Source organism: Entelurus aequoreus, linkage group LG15 (assembly GCF_033978785.1).
Source record: "Entelurus aequoreus isolate RoL-2023_Sb linkage group LG15, RoL_Eaeq_v1.1, whole genome shotgun sequence".
Taxonomy (NCBI): domain Eukaryota; kingdom Metazoa; phylum Chordata; class Actinopteri; order Syngnathiformes; family Syngnathidae; genus Entelurus; species Entelurus aequoreus.
Window position 1 is genome coordinate 54,171,108 of NC_084745.1, and position 22,500 is coordinate 54,193,607.

The 22,500-nt window shown below is 37.8% G+C and overlaps 1 protein-coding gene across 2 annotated transcripts in view; it reads left to right on the top strand.

Moving 5' to 3' along the window:
• LOC133630263 (outer dynein arm-docking complex subunit 2-like) overlaps positions 1-22,500 on the top strand; it is a 153,455-nt gene that overhangs the window by 20,512 nt on the left and 110,443 nt on the right. For both annotated transcript variants that reach the window (XM_062021745.1, XM_062021746.1), the window contains 4 exons: positions 1,957-2,073; positions 7,705-7,835; positions 15,658-15,777; positions 20,140-20,293. In XM_062021745.1, the coding sequence (XP_061877729.1) occupies positions 1,957-2,073; positions 7,705-7,835; positions 15,658-15,777; positions 20,140-20,293 (522 nt within the window). The remainder of the gene's footprint in view (positions 1-1,956; positions 2,074-7,704; positions 7,836-15,657; positions 15,778-20,139; positions 20,294-22,500) is intronic.

The window sequence follows — 22,500 nt, forward strand, 5'->3', positions numbered from 1 at the left end:
ACCTGCTTGTTAACCAGAGAGGATCGGCATTGAAAAGCACTCATTGCCAATTACCTTTTCACAAAAATTGGCTGATATCGATCGGCACATCGCCAATTATCCGACAATACAATGAAATAAGTATGTTTAACGACAGGTGTTATTTTTCACTTTGTCGACATGTCCAAATCTAATATTCTGTGTTTATTACAGCAGTCATAACAGGCTCATATAAAGATGGGATGATAACCTCAGCTGACTACTATCAGAGATCTAAAATCCTTCCATACACCAAACTTTAAAGGCCTACTGAAAGCCACTACTACCAACCACGCAGTCTGATAGTTTATATATCAATGATGAAATCTTAACATTGCAACACATGCCAATACGGCCGGGTTAACTTATAAAGTGACATTTTAAAATTCCCGCCACACTTCTGGTTGACAAACTCCTTTGGATATGATTTATGCGCGTGACGTCACAAAATCCACGGAAGTGGTTGGACCCCATCGGACCCGATACAAAACTTGTGTTTTCTTCGACAAAATTCCACAGTATTCTGGACATCTGTGTTGGTGAATCTTTTGCAATTTGTTTAATGAACAATGGAGGCTGCAAAGAAGAACGTTGTAGGTGGGATCGGTGTATTAGCGGCTAAGTACAATACTTACAGCAACACAACAAGGACTACTTACTACGCCTAGCCGATGCTTGCCGCCAAACCCACGGATAAAGTCCTTCGTCGCGCCGTTGATCGCTGGAACGCAGGTGAGCACGGCTGTTGATGGGAAGATGAGGGCTGGCTGGCGTAGGTGGAGCGCTAATGTTTTTATCATAGTTCTGTGAGGTCCGGTTGCTAAGTTGCTAAATTAGCCTTAGCGTCGTTAGCAACAGCATTTTTAAGCCTCACCAGGCTGAGAATTTTTAACCGTGTAGTTACATGTACATGGTTTAATAGTATTGTTGGTCTTCTGTCTATCCTTCCAGTCAGGGGTTTATTTCTTTTGTTTCTATCTGCATTTGAGAACGATGCTATTACGTTAGCTCAGTAGCTAAGTGTGTCACCGATGTATTGTCGTGGAGATAAAAGGCACTGAATGTCCATTTCGCGTGCTCGACTCTCATTTTCAAGAGGATATAGTATCCGAGGTGGTTTAAAATACAAATCCGTGATCTACAATAGAAAAAGGAGAGTGTGGAATCCAATGAGCCAGCTTGTACCTAAGTTACGGTCAGAGCGAAAAAAGATACGTCCATCACTGCCTCTCAAGTCCTTCACTGTAACGTTCCTCATCTACGAATCTTTCATCCTCGCTCAAATTAATGGAGTAATCGTCACTTTCTCGGTCCGAATCTCTCTCGCTCCATTGTAAACAACGGGGAATTGTGAGGAATACTAGCTCCTGTGACGTCACGCTACTTCCGCTACAGGCAAGGCTTTTTTTTTATCAGCGAGCAAAAGTTGCGAACTTTATCGTCGATTTTCTCTACTAAATCCTTTCAGCAAAAATATGGCAATATCGCGAAATGATCAAGTATGACACATAGAATGGATCTGCTATTCCCGTTTAAATTAAAAAAAAAAAATTCAGTAGGCCTTTAAATCTGTTTTCAATCAATTCCAAAAAAGTGGACCTGCACGCTTGCAGCAGCGTTGACTTTTTCAGTGACTTTGCTGACAAGCCAGAGGTTTCCTGTCTCCGTTTCTTCACCTGGAAATAGTTCAGCCAAAGTGGATGGGCGACGGGAAGAGAAACTACCCAACGGGCGACATTGATGCAAATGGAAGCTTGAAATACAGTAGTGTCTTAAAGCTAATTTAGCGGTTAACATGGTGTCACACTTCCCCTCGGAGGCCACCTGGAGATTCTCTATTCCGCTCTCTTGGCCTCAGGCTGCTTCCCGCTGGCACGTGGGTCACTTAATTAAGAATTGTGGTTTGTCCAGAATTAATGAAAGTGTTTTTTCACACAGGGCATCAAGCCGGAGGGGGACGAGATCAACTACGAGCGAACGAGTGAGGTGTTCAAGGACATAGTTTCCCTGCTGAAGAGCAAATCTCAGGTCTTCGCTGAGAGCATGGACTTACAGGTAGTACTGTTTATCACCACACACATTCAGATACAGTTTTGGGATGCAAAGAAATGTTTTTTATTTGTATTTATTCAGCCTTTATTTAACCAGGTAAAATCCCATTGAGATCAAAGATCTCTTTTCCAAGGGAGACCTAGCCAAGAGGGCAGCAGCAAGGTTACATTAAAAACAGTAAACATATAAAATATCAAATGTACAACATTAAAACTTGATCACGAAGCTTTAAACTCATTTCATGTCACAAGGGTTTGAAGTTGAAGATTGGATTGTAGGTTATTCCAAGCCTTCGGTGCTGAAAACCTGAATGCGTTCTTGCCCAGTTCAGTTCTTACTTTATGGACGACAAATTGCAGAACATTCATTGAACGAAGATTGTGACTTCCTTGTTTCTTTGTTAAAAGACAAGACAGATAAGATGGAGTGATAACCAGAATGGTTTTGTAGATGAACAAATACCAATGATTGAGGCGTTGAGCACATAAAGATGTCCAGTTAACCATTGAGTATAACACACAATGGTGAGTAAGTTGGTGATGAATCTCAGTGCCCCGTGGTACGCACTATCCAGCTTGTGGAGACAACCAGCAGTAGCATTCATGTACAACACATCTCCATAGTCAATGACAGCTAAAAAGGTTGTTTCCACCAATTTCTGTTTCACAGTAAAAGAAAAGCAAGACTTGTTTCTATAATAAAATCCCAGTAAAAGTTTCATTTTTTTTTACAACATACTGAATGTGCTCCTTAAAACTCAAGTGGTCATCAGTTAAAAATCCTAAATATTTAAAATAATATACTAACAAAATGTGTTGCTCATTTCTTGTTAAAATGTGGTAAACTATAAAAGAAAATTATATGAATTAGAACCTGTACAATTTGTTTGGTATAAAATGCAAAATGTGGAGAAAAAAAACACAACACGGTACATTACAACTAATTCATTATTTATTTATTAATAACTTAAAGGCCTACTGAAAGCCACTACTAGCGACCACGCAGTCTGATAGTTTATATATCAATGATGAAATCTTAACATTGCAACACATGCCAATACGGCCGGGTTAACTTATAAAGTGACATTTTAAACAACCCGGGGAACTTCCGGTTCAAAACGCCTTTGGAGGATGACGTATGCGCGTGACGTCGTGAGGTCCGCGGAAGTGTTTGGACCCTTTTGGACACAATACACAGAGCTCTGTTTTCTTCGACAAAATTCCACAGTATTCTGGACATCTGTGTTGGTGAATCTTTTGCAATTTGTTTAATGAACAATGGAGGCTGCAAAGAAGAACGTTGTAGGTGGGATCGGTGTATTAGCGGCTGGCTGTAGCAACACAACAAGGAGGACTTTGTTGGATAGCAGACGCGCTAGCGGCGAACTCACCTTGACTTCCTACGTCTCCGGGCCGTCGATCGCTGGAACGCAGGTGAGCACGGTTGTTGATGAGCAGAGGAGGGCTGGCTGGCGTAGGTGGAGCGCTAATGTTTTTATCATAGCTCTGACGAGGTCCCGTTGTTAAGTTAGCGTCGTTAGCAACAGCATTGCTGGGCTTCGACAGGCGTGGAATACACATTAACCGTGTATTTACATGTCCAGTGTTTGGTTCGGTGTCTCCTGATAGTAGTATTGTTGATCTTCTGTCTATCCTTCCAGTCAGGGATTTATTTATTTTGTTTCTATCTGCATTTGAGACAGATGCTATCACGTTAGCTCATGCTAAAGAGCTTCGTCGATGTATTGTCGTGGAGATAAAAGTCACTGTTAATGTCCATTTCGCCTTCTCGACTCTCATTTTCAAGAGGATATAGTATCCCAGGTGGTTTAAAATACAAATCCGTGATCCACAATAGAAAAAGGAGAGTGTGTGGATTCCAATGAGCCAGCTTGTACCTAAGTTACGGTCAGAGCGAAAAAAGATGCGTCCTTCACTGCACTCTAGTCCTTCACTCTTACGTTCCTCATCCACGAATCTTTCATCCTGGCTCAAATGAATGGGGTAATCGTCGCTTTCCCGGTCCGAATCGCTCTCGCTGCTGGTGTAAACAATGGGGAAATGTGAGGAGCCTTTCAACCTGTGACGTCACGCTACTTCCGGTACAGGCAAGGCTTTTTTTTATCAGCGACCAAAAGTTGCGAACTTTATCGTCGATGTTCTCTACTAAATCCTTTCAGCAAAAATATGGCAATATCGCGAAATGATCAAGTATGACACATAGAATGGATCTGCTATCCCCGTTTAAATAAGAACATTTAATTTCAGTAGGCCTTTAAGTGCGCCTTATAGTCCGAAAAATACGGTATATGTTTTTTTAAGGTGAAAGGTCACATCGGTTTTAATAGGTCAGAAAGTCCTCCTATTTTAACAAACATTTATCTGCTGAATACAAACGATTAGCGGCCTTTTGTCTGCTCTCACAGCAGAGACGATGGCGTGTTGAAGGCCTGTTGTCCCGTGAACAAGGTCCTCTTCTTTAAAGCGCTGATTTTCTCTGTACAACTGGCCTGTGTAAACAGTACACATCGTGTAATCAGTGTCTACACTAGTGAGCTAGTGTCTGCTTGTCGCTGTGTTGAAAAGTTGTTTTTTTTGAGCCAACATCAAACGCCTTCACACACACACACAAACAGAGGCAGGCATCCAAACGTTGAAACCTGCGTGATTCATTCAGTAGTGCTGCTTCCTGCTTGAGTAATTTGACATTATAACAAATCGCCCCAATAATAGACTGCAGCTGCACTCAGAAATCTGTTAATCATTTAGTCTTTTTCGCTTGTGCTCCAATTTTTTTGCTGGAAAATGTGGCATCATCTCAAGTTGATCAGACCGCGGGTGTGTTGGTCACAGCCAGCTTTAAATCTGCTCTTGTTCTGAATACATGCCACGATAATTAGGAGCGAGAGGTGATTCTTTCACTTCATTTGGTTCCTTAAAGGCCTACTGAAATGATTTTTTTTATTTAAACGGGAATACTTGTCATACTTGATCATTTCGCGATATTGCCATATTTTTGCTGAAAGAATTTAGTAGAGAAAATCGACGATAAAGTTCGCAACTTTTGCTCGCTGATAAAAAAAAAAAAGCCTTGCCTGTAGCGGAAGTAGCGTGACGTCACAGGAGCTAGTATTCCTCACAATTCCCCGTTGTTTACAATGGAGCGAGAGAGATTCGGACCGAGAAAGTGACGATTACCCCATTAATTTGAGCGAGGATGAAAGATTCGTAGATGAGGAACGTGAGAGTGAAGGACTAGAATGCAGTGCAAGACATATCTTTTTTCGCTCTGACCGTAACTTAGGTACAAGCTGGCTCATTGGATTCCACACTCTCCTTTTTCTATTGTAGATCACAGATTTGTATTTTAAACCACCTCGGATACTATATCCTCTTGAAAATGAGAGACGAGAATGGACATTCAGTGCCTTTTACATAGGCGAAATGCTTTAGCTACGAGCTAACGTGATAGCATCGTGCTTTAACTGCATATAGAAACAAAATAAATAAACCCCTGACTGGAAGTATTGATAGAAAATCAACAATACTATTAAACCGTGGACATGTAAATACACGGTTAATGCTTTCCAGGCTGGCGAAGGTTAACAATGCTGTGCTAACGACGCCATTGAAGCTAACTTAGCAACCGGACTGCACAGAGCTATGCTAAAAACATTAGCTCTCCACCTACGCCAGCCAGCCCTCATTTGCTCATCAACACCCGTGCTCACCTGCGTTCCAGCGATCGGCAGAAGGACGAAGGACTTCACCCGATGCGTTTGGCGGCCCGGAGACGTAGGAAGTCAAGGTGAGGTCGGCGGCTAGCGCGGCTAGCGCGGCTAGCGCTCCAACAAAGTCCTCCTGGTTGTGTTGCTGTAGTCCGCTGCTAATACACTGATCCCACCTACAACTGTCTTCTTTGCAGCCTTCATTGTTCATTAAAAAAATTGCAAAAGATGTCCAGAATACTGTGGAATTATGAAATGAAAACAGAGCTTTTTGTATAGGATTCTACGGGGTACCATAACTTCCGTTACTCGGACTTCGTCACGCGCATACGTCATCATACCGCGATGTTTCAGCCGGATATTTCCCGGGAATTTTAAAATGTCTCTTTATAAGTTAACCCGGCCGTATTGGCATGTGTTGCAATGTTAAGATTTCATCATTGATATATAAACTATCAGACTGCGTGGTCGCTAGTAGTGGCTTTCAGTAGGCCTTTAAAGACAAGTTGTCTAGTATGTTCACTATTTTATTTAAGGACTAAATTGCAATAATAAACATATGTTTCATGTACCCTAAGATGTTTGGTTAAAATAAGCCAATAGTGCAATTTTTTTGTGGTCCCCTTTATTTAGAAAAGTGTAGAAAAATACCAAAGAGTATCGAAATACATTTTGGTACTGGTACCAAAATATTGGTATCGGGACAACACTAGTTTAATCTCAGGTTATTACTCACTTGCATAATTTAAAATAATTCTTAAAAAAAACCAGCACAATATTTGGACACAAATGCAAAGTTTATCGTAAGAATGTCGTTCAGGAAGATTTTTTAAAATGTTTTACTTAGAAGATTCTGAGAGGTCGTAGCAATGACCAGTGACGTCATCAGATATGCTGAATAAGGAAGGCAATAATACAAGGGGGAAACTTTTCTTTTCCATTTGGTGTGTTGGATTCATTTTGACATCCCAGCCAGATTGGAAATTGGGCATACTATGTATTTGCAGGAAAAAAAATCCTAAAATGAATCCCAACTGTTGTAGCTTTAAAGGACTTTGGTCACGGAAATATTTTTTTTTTTTAACTTAAATTTGCAGCTGTTGAATTAAATATACTTGTGCACATTTCACATTTAGAAAAATGCAAACGTGTTAATGACTAAATTTCATTGCTGAGAATACCAGGGTTCAATGTTGAGGGCGTCAGTCCTGCCTCGTGCCTTTTTGTGTGTCGTAATCGCTAATGTTGCTTTTTATTGAAGCGTGTCAAAAGACATTTTTGAGCGTTTCCTTCTGGGGACGCAGATGGGTTTTATCCATTACACATATAATGGAATTAAAGAAGGTCAATTAGCTTGAGTAAAATCAAACTCTGTGGTTAGTTGGATTGACTGCGATGTTTCCAGTAGTGGTTCACTCCATGTTTGATATTTTGAATAAAAAACACGTCTATGGAGACGTGATTGGCCACGTTTTGGCTCCAGCTTGAACAATCCAGAGTACATATTAATGCTTCCCCTCTGCCATTTAAAATGCTGCTAACAACCAATGACAAGTGTGATTAAAACCTCTGCTGCCTGCTAACTATTTATGTCTTATTGGCACGCACACCTGACCTTTTTTTTACTTTCAAATACAAATGAAAGTAATAGGGGAAACACTGACACAAAGGTGTGAGTGTGTCTGGTTGCATTTATTTTTTACATTTTGCAAGGGTGCACCGAAATGGCTCAAAAAAATTGTTATTTCTGCACAAAACACAGAATATGTCACAAAATGATTGCTAGGGTTAACCCTGTTGCAGTTAACGCCTCCTCAAAACACTCTGAATAAATGAATATCAAGTGCAAATGAGGTTTTAGCAATTTTACAGTATGAATGCTAAAACGCCTCCGTTCTCTGCCCAAGGATGCGCGAGAAACTGCACGTACATCAAAGCCTCACGTGGAATTAGTGGATGCACAGACGCAACTTTCGCTGAAAAGGATTGACAAGAGTGAACCCTCTAGTCAATTGAAGGATGTCCAGTTGACTCCCAGGTATGTACTGTAGTGAGAATTACCTTTTTTTGAAGATACTGTGTGTATGTGTGTGTGTGTGTAAATATATGTATATATATTATGTGTGTTTATATATATATATATATATATATATATATATACACTACCGTTCAAAAGTTTGGGGTCACCCTAACAATTTAGTGGAATAGCCTTCATTTCTAAGAACAAGAATAGACTGTCGAGTTTCAGATGAAAGTTCTCTTTTTCTGGCCATTTTGAGCGTTTAAATTGACCCCCACAAATGTGATGCTCCAGAAACTCAATCCGCTCAAAGGAAGGTCAGTTTTGTAGCTTCTGTAACGAGCTAAAGTGTTTTCAGATGTGTGAACATGATTGCACAAGGGTTTTCTAATCGTCAATTAGCCTTCTGAGCCAATGAGCAAACACATTGTACCATTAGAACACTGGAGTGATAGTTGCTGGAAATGGGCCTCTATACACCTATGTAGATATTGCACCAAAAAGCAGACATTTGCAGCTAGAATAGTCATTTAGCACATTAGCAATGTATAGAGTGTATTTCTTTAAAGTTAAGACTAGTTTAAAGTTATCTTCATTGAAAAGTAAAGTGCTTTTCCTTTTAAAATAAGGACATTTACATGTGACCCCAAACTTTTGAACGGTAGTGTATATATATATATATATATATATATATATATATATATATCTTTTTTGCCGATATTGTCCAACTCCTAATTACCGATATCAACCGATACTGATATATACAGTGGTGGAATGAACACATTATTATGCCTAATTGTGTTGTGATGCCCCGCTGGATGCATTAAACAATGTACCAAGGTTTTCCAAAATAAATCAACTCAAGTTATGGAAAAAAAATGCCAACATGGCACTGCCATATTTATTATTGAAGTCACAAAGTGCATTATTTTTTTTTAACATGCCTCAAAACAGCAGCTTGGAATTTAAGACATGCTTTCCCTGAGAGAGCATGAGGAGGTTGAGGTGGGCGAGGTTGGTGGGGGGGGGGGGGCGGGGGGTGGGGTTCTGGGGTAGCGGGGGGTGTACGTTGTAGCGTCCCGGAAGAGTTAGTGCTGCAAGGGGTTCTGGGTATTTGTTCTGTTGTGTTTATATTGTGTTACGGTGCGGATGTTGTCCCGAAATGTCATTCTTGTTTGGTGTGGGTTCACAGTGTGGCGCATATTTGTAACAGTGTTGAAGTTGTTTATACAGACCTGTATGGCTGTTGACCAAGTATGCCTTGCATTCACTTGTGTGTGTGAAAAGTCGTAGATATTATGTGATTGGGCCGGCAGAAAGAAGAAGAAGTACACTCTATACATTGCCAATGTGGTAAATGACTATTCTAGCTGCAAATGTCTGCTTTTTGGTGCAATATCTACATAGGTGTATAGAGGCCCATTTCCAGCAACTATCACTCCAGTGTTCTAATGGTACAATGTGTTTGCTCATTGGCTCAGAGGGCTAATTGACGATTAGAAAACCCTTGTGCAATCATGTTCACACATCTGAAAACACTTTAGCTCGTTACAGAAGCTACACAACTGACCTTCCTTTGAGCAGATTGAGTTTCTGGAGCATCACATTTGTGGGGTCAATTAAACGCTCAAAATGGCCAGAAAAAGAGAACTTTCATGTGAAACTCGACAGTCTATTCTTGTTCTTAGAAATGAAGGCTATTCCACTAAATTGTTTGGGTGACCCCAAACTTTTGAACGGTAGTGTATATATAATTTTTTTATTTTATATATTTTATTTTTCTTGTCTCTCTTGTCCTCACACTTTCCCGCTCTCTTCTTTTTTTTCCTTCTTTCTTTCCCCTATTGCTCCGATCCGTCTGCGTCAAAAACTGAATACATCCAAACATTTAATCAAGTCAAATACAAACAAGGCAAGAATAACAATGTCTCACACTCCTCCGTTGTAAAGTAATAAATCTGTACAGCAGATACGGGCACAACATTATGATTTGCCTGGGTGGCTGGACAGTATAGATTTAAAAAAATATATATATATTTTTTACCTTAAGACGTACTGGCGGGCCGAATCTGGCCCACTGGCCGTAGCTTGGGGCCCCCTCCTGTATAAGATTACAGCGATGCTTGACTCGTACAGTATTGTACTGCTTTAGGGCTGGAAGTGTAAATATTGCTGATTAGACATTAGTCATCAAGACTAATAAGTGCAAGACCTTTCTGCTCAATTCAAGGAATGACCTGTGGCAAGGAAAGGCTTCTTAAAGCCACACAATTTAACCTTAAAATAATCATTTTTGATGGTACACTGGCTTATAATGATGAGATTAGTGTGCGCTGCCATTGCAATTTTAGTGGTTTACAATATCGGTGGACTTGCCTGGACACTACTGTTAGCGTCAACTGTACGGTTTGTGCTTTACCTATTATGCAAAAGCCAACTTTTCTTACCTATTGGTGCCTGTTTTTGTGTATTTAGGATCTGCATAACTCCTGAAAATGTTCAATCAAACCTTGGAGGCATGGCAGAGCCCTTTAAAAAACTATCTTGCTTTCATTCCTACTTCCTCCAACCGAGCCGTTTGGAATTTGAGTTGTTTTTGATGCTAAATGAACCACAACATTAGCGCCGCATTAAACATGATGTTGCTACTGGTCTGATGTTTCCTAAAAAATGATGTTAAAAAAACATTTAAATCCTTGTCCAGCTGTTAACTGACATACACTATTCATGATTTAACTGTAAATATCAGCTCCAAATATCGGTAATTTGACTACTAATAATCGGTATCAGCCCTTAAAAAAATATATCGGTAACGTTCTTGTAATATTACTCTTGATTTTAATCATATTCAATAATTATATCTAAATTACTTACAGTTTAACAGGATACGCCTTGTCAAATAATTTGTTAATCACAAATATTATTATCAAGCCTTAAAATAACCAAAATATATTCTAATCTAATATCCTGTAAAATAAGAGACTCATAAAAACTGATGAACAATACATGTCCATACAACTATGCAGTGCTAGAATACATTCGTAATAAATAATAATGTATGTTTCTTTAATAAACTATCAATGAAATGCAAGTGCAAATGAAAATACTGCGCTTTAAGAAACTTCTCTTTACCTGCAGACTTCTTCTGTTGTTTGATATTGTCATTACTGCCACAAGTGGGGGAAACGTGTATTACCATTTCGGCCCTTACGCACCACAGCTAAGAAACAGGGGCCGTACTTATCAAGCTTCTTAGAATTACTCCTAAGAAGTCTGCTAAGAGTTGACTTAAGAGTAAATAAATTCTTCGCTGAAAGCTGCACTTAAAAGTTAGTTATCAAGCGTCTTACTCACACTTTCAGCGAAGTGTAGGACTGAATCTTAAGTGTCACACTCAGAGCTGAATTACGACATTACTATGTGCCGTAAACGCAATTTTAGGTGACGTCATTTCTGTGTCCGTAGAAATGACCAATCACGGAAGGGAATCCGTTGTCTAAGAATAAAGAAATATCTTGGAAATATTTAAGTGGACAATGGGAGTGTATATTTTGACAATAAACTACAAAATAATACAAAACAAACTAGTCCCCGCCGGCACTCACGCTACCGCTCCCTCTCTTCTCTCGCCCACACACTCACTGACGTCACTCACCTCACGGCCACACACATACGCTACTGTCATAACATTTTCTTTCCAATTCATTAATTAGGCAACTCATTTGAAACTGGTGTGGGTCGCTCTATATATACTAGCCCACTGCAGACACATGCAGAAATCAACAAGGAATCGAAAAGTATTAAATCTGTGACAAAAATAATATCCGCTCTGTCTAAACGATACCGTTTGATCAGCTGCTCGTCATCAAAAAAAAACAAAACATTGTTCCGTTCCCTGAACGTTCGCGCACGTCTCTCTCGCCTCAGTGCCATCCCCTGCTGGCAACTCCTAACCACTTAAGACACCTCTGAAGGTCTCTTAAATATCGTGGAGAGTAGGAGTGATTCTTAGACTTAAGAACGTTGATGAAAAGCTTTTATTCTTAAGTTTGAGAGTAGGACTAAATTTCGCAAATTCTCAGGACTTAAGTGTAAAATGGCACTCTAAGAAGCTTGATAAGTACGGCCCCAGATATTTTTGGCGGCCCTGTTGGTTTAAGAAACACTGACGTGGAGCACAACAAAGTGTTTTTAATGTAGGAAACAACATTTTAATAGGACTCCTTTAAATAGCTGATAGTGCCAGGATGTTGTAAATGTGTGCCTGTACACACAATAAAGCTGAATACAAAATCTTCAAGGATACAATTGACAATTTTACAAGATCATGTTAAAATGATGCATAATCCCAGATGTTAATATGAAAATGTATCTTAAATATTACTTTTAAAGGGTCTAATTGCCTTAACTACTGTATATTTATGTATACGGTTAGTATGCCCGATTAAAAAACAAAACAAAAAAAAACCTACTAAAAATACTTATTGTCTATGAGCTAATCAAATTTTTTTATGCTGCAAGTTAAAAAACACTTTAAGACCAATGTCTTGGAAAAATATATCACTCTTGAATCAACACAGTAGTTAATACTATGATTATTGTATATAAATAATTGATTGATTGTTAATTACAAAGTAAATGTGGGATATAAATAATAATGTAAGTACAATTGTTTGTATATAGTATATAATTGGTACAAAGGTTTAACTAACACGTGTACAAGGATATTTCACATGTCTTTACTGTGTATATAATTGAACAGTATTTATGTTGTGTACAAGGTGTATTTATATTATGTTGTGCAAAGGAAATGTCATAATTTTTTGGAAGTTCATCTTGTATTTGACATTGTTTATAGCAGTGGTCCCCAACCTTTTTGTAGCTGTGGACCGGTCAACGCTTGAAAATTTGTCCCACGGACCGGGGTGGGGGGGGGGGATTATTTTATTTATTTATTTTTTCCCCCCCTCCCATAAATGTGATTTAGGGCTATATAAATAAACATTGATTGATTGATTGATAAAGAAATACAATCATGTGTGCTTACGGACTGTATACCTGCAGACTGTATTGATCTATATTGACATACACATACACAATATGTATATATTGTGTTTTTTATGTTGATTTAATTTAAAAAAAAAAAAAAAAAAAAAAAAAAATGTTAATTTAAATTTAATTTTTTTTTTTTTTTTTTTTAATTTTTCTTGCGCGGCCCGGTACCGGTCCGCGGACCGATTGGTACCGGGCCGCGCAAGAAATTAAAAAAAAAATTAAAAAAATTTAAATTTTAATTTAAAAAAAAAAATGTTTTTTGTTTTTTTAATTTCTTAAAAAAAAATAAAATAAAAAAAAAATTAAATTTGAATTTAAAATTTTTATTTTATTTATTTTTTTTTTTTTTTTTCTTGCGCGGCCCGGTACCAATCGGTCCGCGGACCGGTACCGGGCCGCGCAAGAAATTAAAAAAAAATAAAATAAAAATTTAAATTTAAATTTAAAAAAAAAAAATATATATATATATATATATTTTTTTTTAAAATTAAATCAACATAAAAAACACAATATATACATATTGTGTATGTGTATGTCAATATAGATCAATACAGTCTGCAGGTATACAGTCCGTAAGTCCGCGGCCCGGTGGTTGGGGACCACTGGTTTATAGGGTTAGGCGCAATAAGTGTTCAACTTCAGCCTAAACCCTTTCGGTCTGCAACATTTTCAATTTATGAACGTAAAACTGTTTGTTTATTTTGTTGACCACTGACCGAAGAAATAATAATAAATTTTATTTTATTTTATTTTTTTCCTATTTTTATTGATGTTAGATCTGTCTTCTTGTTGTTGGGGACAAGTGTTGTAAATTAGCTTTGGCTACAAACACTATGATGCATACATTGGATAACTGTTTCAGATATCTATGTTTCTGTATCTGTCCCTATTTCAAATAAACCTTTATATATACAAACTAACTAACTAAATCGTACTATGTATATTTTCTCCTTTATTTTTTAAAATTATTTTTTTTAAATTTTTTTTTAAACATTTTTGGGCCCCTTTTCCGAGGAAGCAGCTAACCAGCCAATGATGTCTGTGTTAGCACTTATAATAACAATATCACTAATCATGGGTTAATATTCAAGTCAACAAATGTTGATGGAAGATTGTTGGCGCTTTTTGAATGGCTTTTTATGTTTTTTAATGGACTGAATAGAGGACCTCCCATTGGCTCCATTGTAAGAGGACTTTTATTTACGTTTATTTAAAAAATAAGTCCGTCGTCTTGTCTTTGATTGTGAACGATAGGCAAAATCCCCCCAAAAAGTGCAGTTCTGCATTAAAGGGTAACTGCACTTTTGTATAATTTTTACAAGAACAAGAACACGTCTTGTTTTTTTTTTATGCATTGCAAATCGTGAATAAAAGCTAGCAATAGGTGGCTAACAATGCAGCTGATGGGGATTCGATCTATTCCACCTTTAAAGCGCTCTAAAAAACATCCAAAAGCCTCCATCATTACGTTATATACATGCAGTAAGTGTATTTGTAATGTAGTAACAGGCATATAATATGTCAGGGGTCACCAACCTTTTTGAAAGCAAGAGCTACTTCTTGGGTACTGATTAATGCAAAGGGCTACCAGTTTGATACACACTTCAATAAATTGCCAGAAATAGCCAATATGCTCAATTTACCTTTAATGTTATTATTAATAATTAATGATATTTACACTTAATTGAACGGTTTAAAAGAGGACAAAACACTAAAAAAAAGACAATTACATTTTGAAACATAGTTTATCTTCAATTTCGACTCTTTAAAATTCAAAATTCAACCGAAAAAAAGAAGAGAAAAACTAGCTAATTCGAATCTTTTTGAAAAAAATTTAAAAAAGAATTTATGGAACATCATTAGTAATTTTTCCTGATTAAGATTAATTTTAGAAATTTGATGACATATTATAAATAGGTTAAAATCCAATTTACACTTTGTTAGAATATATAACAAATTGGACCAAGCTATACTTCTAACAAAGACAAATCATTATTTCTTCTAGATTTTCCAGAACAAAAATGTTCAAAGAAATTCAAAAGACTTTGAAATAAGATTTACATTTGATTCTACAGATTTTCTAGATTTGCCAGAATAATCTTTTTGACTTTTAATCATAATAAGTTTGAAGAAATATTTCACAAATATTCTTCGTCAAAAAAACAGAAGCTAAAATGAAGAATTAAATTAAAATGTATTTATTATTCTTTACAATAAAAAAAAAAAAAAATACTTGAACATTGATTTAAATTGTCAGGAAAGAAGAGGAAGGAATTTAAAAGGTAAAAAAGGTATATGTGTTTAAAAATCCTAAAATCATTTTTAAGGTTGTATATTTTCTCTAAAATTGTCTTTCTGAAAGTTATAAGAAGCAAAGTAAAAAAATAATTAATTTATTTAAACAAGTGAAGACCAAGTCTTTAAAATATTTTCTTGGATTTTCAAATTCTATTTTGAGTTTTGTCTCTCTTAGAATTAAAAATGTCGGGTAAAGCGAGACCAGCTTGCTAGTAAATAAATACCATTTAAAAAATAGAGGCAGCTCACTGGTAAGTGCTGCTATTTGAGCTATTTTTAGAACAGGCCAGCGGGCTACTCATCTGGTCCTTACGGGCTACCTGGTGCCCGCGGGCACCGCGTTGGTGACCCCTGTAATATGTCATTTGTGTATATTTTTGTCATTTTAGGCATTGTCGAAACTTTTTATTTTTTTGGTGCGATGATGTCGAAGTGCATCAAAACGTTGGCTGTTGCTTCAATAACTTTTTATTCTGTGTCATTACAGTGAAGTGGATGAAAATAAAGATCCTGACAATGACAGGAAGAAACAACAGGGAGCCAAGAGCAAGAATAAGGCGCATTTCTCCGAGTCGTCTTATGCAGACCAGTTGTCCTCGATGAAAATGTAAGTGCAATGTTGGTCACCTTGGAAACTTTCCATGGGAATTTGTTTCCATTCTTGTCAATTAGGGATGAGCGGTGGCGTGATATATAACACAATATATTATTTGATAATGGAATCATTTGAAAATGGGTTACAAAGGCTCCTCCTGACACATGCGCTAACATTACGTCATTTCTGGTTCTCAAAACTATTATTCATCTAATAGTTGGTTCCTTTCTGTTGTGACTTGGTTCTATCTACACTTCTGTTAAAATGTAATTATCACTTATTCTTCTGTTGTTTGGATACTTTACATTAGTTTTGGATGATACCACAAATTTGGGTACCGATCCGATACCAAGTAGTTAAATGGGCAGCATTGGTCAATACTGATGCTTCAAATTTTCAAAATCATTAAATAATAAAATTTTTGACAAAAATACAGGATGGCGGTGTCACAATATCATCAATTAAATATTCAAATTGTTTCCTACTATTGACTGTAATTTGAATGCTTAGTTTTTTACCCCTAAAGTCCTCCTATGGACTTATTTGCTGAGTTTGTAAACAATTACAAAAATGACAAGTTATTTTGATAACAACAAATATCGACGCATCGACCATAATAATGATATTCTGTTTGGTCTTGTCACTGTTGATATTTATATCGATCCACCCACCTTTCTTATCATTTAAGAGCTTGCGGTTAGCATTAAGCATATTCTCCTACGGCAGGCGTGTCAAACTGGTTTTCATTGAGGGCCACATGGCAGTTATGGTTACACTCAGAGGGCCACTTTTAACAGTGAATAATGTACAGTATGAATGTAAATGTGTACCGCATTTTCCGGAGTATAAGTCGCCCCGCAGTATAAGTCGCACCGGCCGAAAATGCACAATAAAGAAGGAAAAAAACATGTATAAGTTGCACTGGAGTATAAGTCGCATTTTTGGGGTAAATGTCTTTGATAAAAGCCAACAGCAAGAATAGACATTTGAAAGGCAATTTAAAATGTCTAAAGAATAGTGAACAACAGGCTGAATAAGTGTACGTTATATGAGGCATAAATAACCAACTGGTATGTTAACGTAACATATTATGGTAAGAGTCATTCAAATAACTATAACATATAGAACATGCTATACGTTTACCAAACAATCTGTCACTCCTAATCGCTAAATCCCATGAAATCTTATACGTCTAGTCTCTTACGTGAATGAGATCAATAATATTATTTGATATTTTACGCTAATGTGATAACCATTTCACACATAAGTCGCTCCTGAGTATAAGTCGCACCCCCGGCCAAACTATGAAAAAAACTGCGACCTATAGTCCCAAAAATACGGTAGATAAATGGGCAGCATTGGTCAATACTGACGCTTAAAATTTTCGAAATCATTAAATGATAACATTTTTTGACAAAAATACCGGATGGCGGTGTCACAATATCATCAATTAAATATTCAAATTGTTTCCTACTATTGACTGTAATTTGAATCCTTTGTTTTATTACCGTATTTTTCGGACTATAAGTCAGTTTTTTTGCTGGCGGCATTATATATACATGTATATATATATATATATATATATATGTATATATATGTATATATATATATGTATATATATATATGTATATATATGTATATATATATATGTATATATATGTATATATATATATGTATATATATGTATATATATATATGTATATATATATATGTATATATATATATATATATATATATACATATATATATATATATATATATATGTATATATATGTATATATATATATATATATATATATATATGTATATATATATATATATATATATATATATATATATATATATATATACATATATATATATATATATATATATATATATATGTATATATATATATATATATATATATATATATATATGAAATACTTGAGTTGGTGAATTCTAGCTTAAATATATTCCCCTCTTAACCACGCCCCCAACCACACACCCCCACCTCCCGGTATCGGAGGTCGGCAAGTATGCAATAGACTGACCATACTTCCTCTTTTCACCGGACATGTCCTCTTTTGCGGAGCTGTCAGGGCGGAGTTTCTTAAATGCCTCGAAATGTCCGGCATTTTGAGTTAGGGCTGCGTGTATTTTCAATGTACGTTCAGGGTTAAGAAGGGGTTAAAAACAAAACAAACAGCAGCATTGGTGAGGGAGAGGCAGAGACAGAGAGAGAGATAGAGAGAGTTATGATAAACGTGCCAGGCTCTGCTTTTTATCCATAGATTTATCACATTTAATTTGTTATTATCTATAGCAGGGGTGTCAAAAGTGTGCCCCGGAGGCCATTTGTGGTGGCCCACAGCTAATGTTTTAAAGGCCCACAACACATTCTAAAAATACTATTAAAATAAACAAAATCATAACAAAAGTGAAATAAACAAGCTTAAAGGTGAAATGTAATTTAGAAAAAGTTGCAATGTTGACTAATAAAACAAAGCTGTTTTTTTTTCTTTCAAACCGTCATTGCTGAAAACATAATATTGAATCAAAATCAATGTTATTATGAATTATTGACCCATCCGAGGTTCCCATTACGTCACATCAAATATTACACTAAGAAAAATATTTTTGGTGGAAGATTTTGCAAATTTGGTAAATAAATAACCCCAAAATGTATATTTTGTTTTCTTACTGTACCGAAAATGAACCGATCCGTGACCTAGGGATGGCGTGGCGAAGTTGCTAGAGTGGCCGTGCCAGCAATCGGCGGGTTGCTGGTTACTGGGGTTCAATCCCCACCTTCTACCATCCTAATCACGTCCGTTGTGTCCTTGGGCAAGACACTTCACCCTTGCTCCTGATGGCTGCTGGTTAGCGCCTTGCATGGCAGCTCCCGCCATCAGTGTGTGAATGTGGAAATAGTGTCAAAGCGCTTTGAGTACCTTGAAGGTAGAAAAGCGCTATACAAGTATAACCCATTTATCATTTATTTACCTCTAAACCAGTGGTTCTTAACCTTGTTGGAGGTACCGAACCCCACCAGTTTCATATGCGCATTCACCGAACCCTTCTTTAGTGAAAAATAAAATGTTTTTTTTTTTTTTTCAAATTCATGACAGTTATAGTTTTTGGGTAACATATTCTAAGTAACAAAGACTTAATTTAGAGTTATTTGGTTAGGGTCAGGGTTAGAGGGTTAGGGTTATAATAAGGCCATGCCGAATAAGGCATTAATAAGTACTTAATAATGACTAGAGCCAATATGTTACTAATTTACATGTTAATAAGCAACTAATTAATGGTGAATATGTTTCCCATACTAAAGTGTTACCATGTTTTTTTACTGGTGCATAAAATGAACCGTGCATGAACATCACCTTGTTCAAAGAACAAAACCAACACAGTGCATAAACTCACAACAAATTACACACCTGCAAATCAGTCAGCTGTTGCCGTATCCGTAATACGGGTGCGTTTTGACCTCCGCCGAACCCCTGAGGCCGACTCACCGAACCCCTAGGGTTCGATCGAACCCAGGTTAAGAACCACTGCTCTAAACCGAGGTACGTACCGAACCGAAATTTTTGTGTACTGTTACACCCCAAAGTATAACCCTTTTACCATTTATACTAGTACTGGTATACTAGGGGAACATATTCTAAGTAATAAAGACTTAATTTAGAGTTATTTGGTTAGGGTCAGGGTTAGAGGGTTAGGGTTATAATAAGGCCATGCCGAATAAGGCATTAATAAGTACTTAATAATGACTAGAGCCAATATGTTACTAATTTGCATGTTAATAAGCAACTAATTAATGGTGAATATGTTTCCCATACTAAAGTAATACGGGTGCGTTTTGACCTCCGCCGAACCCCTGAGGCCGACTCACCGAACCCCTAGGGTTCGATCGAACCCAGGTTAAGAACCACTGCTCTAAACCGAGGTACGTACCGAACCGAAATGTTTGTGTACTGTTACACCCCTAAGTATAACCCATTTACCATTTATAGTAGGACTGGTATACCGTGCAACCCTACTCTGCTGATTGGCAAAGGGCATCCATTCATCTCGCCATGGTTTTGTGAGCTCCCTGGAAATGCTGTTTGTACATCCAAATGTCATTACTCCATGGTGTGCAGTTTTTATGACGCGGTTGTCTCCGAGAGACCCCAAGCACTCCTAAAAAAGCCATCTGCATCTGTTTGGATGTATGGCTGAAAGAACTATGATAACGCCTCCAGAGATGCCATGATATTATTTCCATGCTCATTTTCCTCCTGCTAAGATTCGGAGGAAGTCCCTCACCTTCCGCGATGCTCTTTAGCGCTCCAAAGTGTAACCTTATCTGCCTGTTTTTTTTGTTTTTTTTACTGTTCCTGACAGCAAGAACCAGAAACAGCAAGCGGACCTTTTCAGCGAGACGTCATCTGAGAGTGATCAGAGTTACGAAGAAGAGGAGCAGCCAGTTCGCCGTCAACGGAACACAGACCAGCCCTCGGACTACTGGCAGATCCAGAAACTGGTCAAGTACCTCAGGGTAAGGTAACGTCACACCGCGCATCACTCATGTCTTCTTCTGATAGATTTCACCGCCAAGTACACAGACGGCCACAATTGACAGGAAACAGAAGTCTGTCCCCCCCCACCCCTCATGTCATCTGCGCAAGAACTTTGAAGCTGGCCCGAGTCCGTGTTGTGGAATCAGGCGTGAATCATGTGTAGCCACAGCTATAGGAGCTTTATGGAACGTCCTTCCCCATAATCCCACCTGTCTGAGTCCTAACAAGACCAGCGCTGATCAGTGAGATAGACGGATGAAGTGCTGATTAAAGGGGGTGCTTCTTTGTTATTGAAGTGGTTGGCTCGCCTCGTGGATTCCTGGTTTCTGAGACAGGCCTGTTTGGTTCCCTCTGGCGAGCCAGAGCACAGGGGGGAAAAGAGCTGTCTTGACGGCACCAGCTGTACGCAGTGTTTGCCCACACCGCAGACGTATGAAAATGAAGCGCGCCCGTGACAGCTCCGACAGGGCATATGGTGAATATTAATGTGTCAGTAGAGGAAAGGGGAAAATGAGACAAAAACAGGAATGACCCAGACCGGCTGGGATTCCGCTAACATGATTTCAGAGATTACCCATCCTCACTCCGAGGCTGCGTGCGTTTTATTCTGAAAGTTTAGTTGTACAACCCATTCCTTTTGTCTTCGCAAACAAAAGCACTTATCCCATCTGTATGCTTGATTGCCAGGAACCAATAATAGGAAACCTGCACAAAATAATGCAAGGTTGTGCAATTTAAAATATACACCACCGTTCAAAAGTTTGGGGTCACATTGAAATGTCCTTATTTTTGGAAGGAAAAGCACTGTACTTTTCAATGAAGATAACTTTAAACTAGTCTTAACTTGAAAGAAATACACCCTATACATTGCTAATGTGGTAAATGACTATTCTAGCTGCAAATGTCTGCTTTTTGGTGCAATATCTACATAGGTGTATAGAGGCCCATTTCCAGCAACTGTCACTCCAGTGTTCTAATGGTACAATGTGTTTGCTCATTGGCTCAGAAGGCTAATTGATGATTAGAGAACCCTTGTGCAATCATGTTCACACATCTGAAAACACTTTCGCTCGTTGCAGAAGCTACAAAACTGACCTTCCTTTGAGCAGATTGAGTTTCTGGAGCATCACGTTTGTGGGGTCAATTAAACGCTCAAAATGGCCAGAAAAAGAGAACTTTCATCTGAAACTCGACAGTTCTTAGAAATGAAGGCTATTACACAAAATTGTTTGGGTGACCCCAAACTTTTGAACGGTAGTGTATATCTAATACCGTATTTTCCGGACCATAGGGCGCACCGGATTATAAGGCCCACTGCCGATGAATGGTCTATTTTTTTTAAACTTTTTTCATATATAAGGTAAACCGGATTACAAGGCACATTAAAGGAGTCATATTATTTTATTTTTTCTAAATGTGAAAGACTTCCTTGTTGTGTTTTTCAACCCTTTTTGAGGCAAGGCATATTTTTTTTCATTTAACAATACGGAGGCACACCACCAGCAGAAAACGTTCAAAAAATGATACTCCACCAGGTCGTCGTGCCTTATTTTGAGTTTGTTGGTGTTTTTCCTGTGCTTTAGTTCTTGTCTTGCGCTGTTATTTTGCTGGCCCTTCCTGTTTTGATGGTGTTTTCCTGTAGCACTTTCATGTCTTCCTTTGAGCGCTATTCCCCGCACCTGCTTTGTGTTAGCAAGCAAGGCTATTTAAGTTGTTGCTATCCTTCTTTGTGTGGACATTGTTGATTGTCATGTCATGTACGGATGTACTTTGTGGACGCCGTAAGTTTTTGCTGTCGTCCAGCATTCTGTTTCTGTTTACTTTGTAGCCAGTTCAGTTATACTTTCGTTTGGCTTTCCCTTTTGTTTATTTTTGGTTTAAGTGTTACATACCTTTTTACCTGCACGCTGTGGTCTGCATATTGGGATCACAACAAACCATCCTACTGACGTGGAGTATCACGTGGTTACCCTGCCGAGTTTTACACGACACAGACACTAAGCAACGGCACATTATTTGCAGATTGTAATTATTGATATGCAAAAAATATTTTTTGGACCAATTCGGTGAAGTTGCATAATTTCCCACGGCACACCAGACAATATCTCATGGCAAACAAGTGTGCCGCGGCACAGTGGTTGAAAAACACTGGTCTACGTAACATGTGATGGTGGTTCTTCGGTCA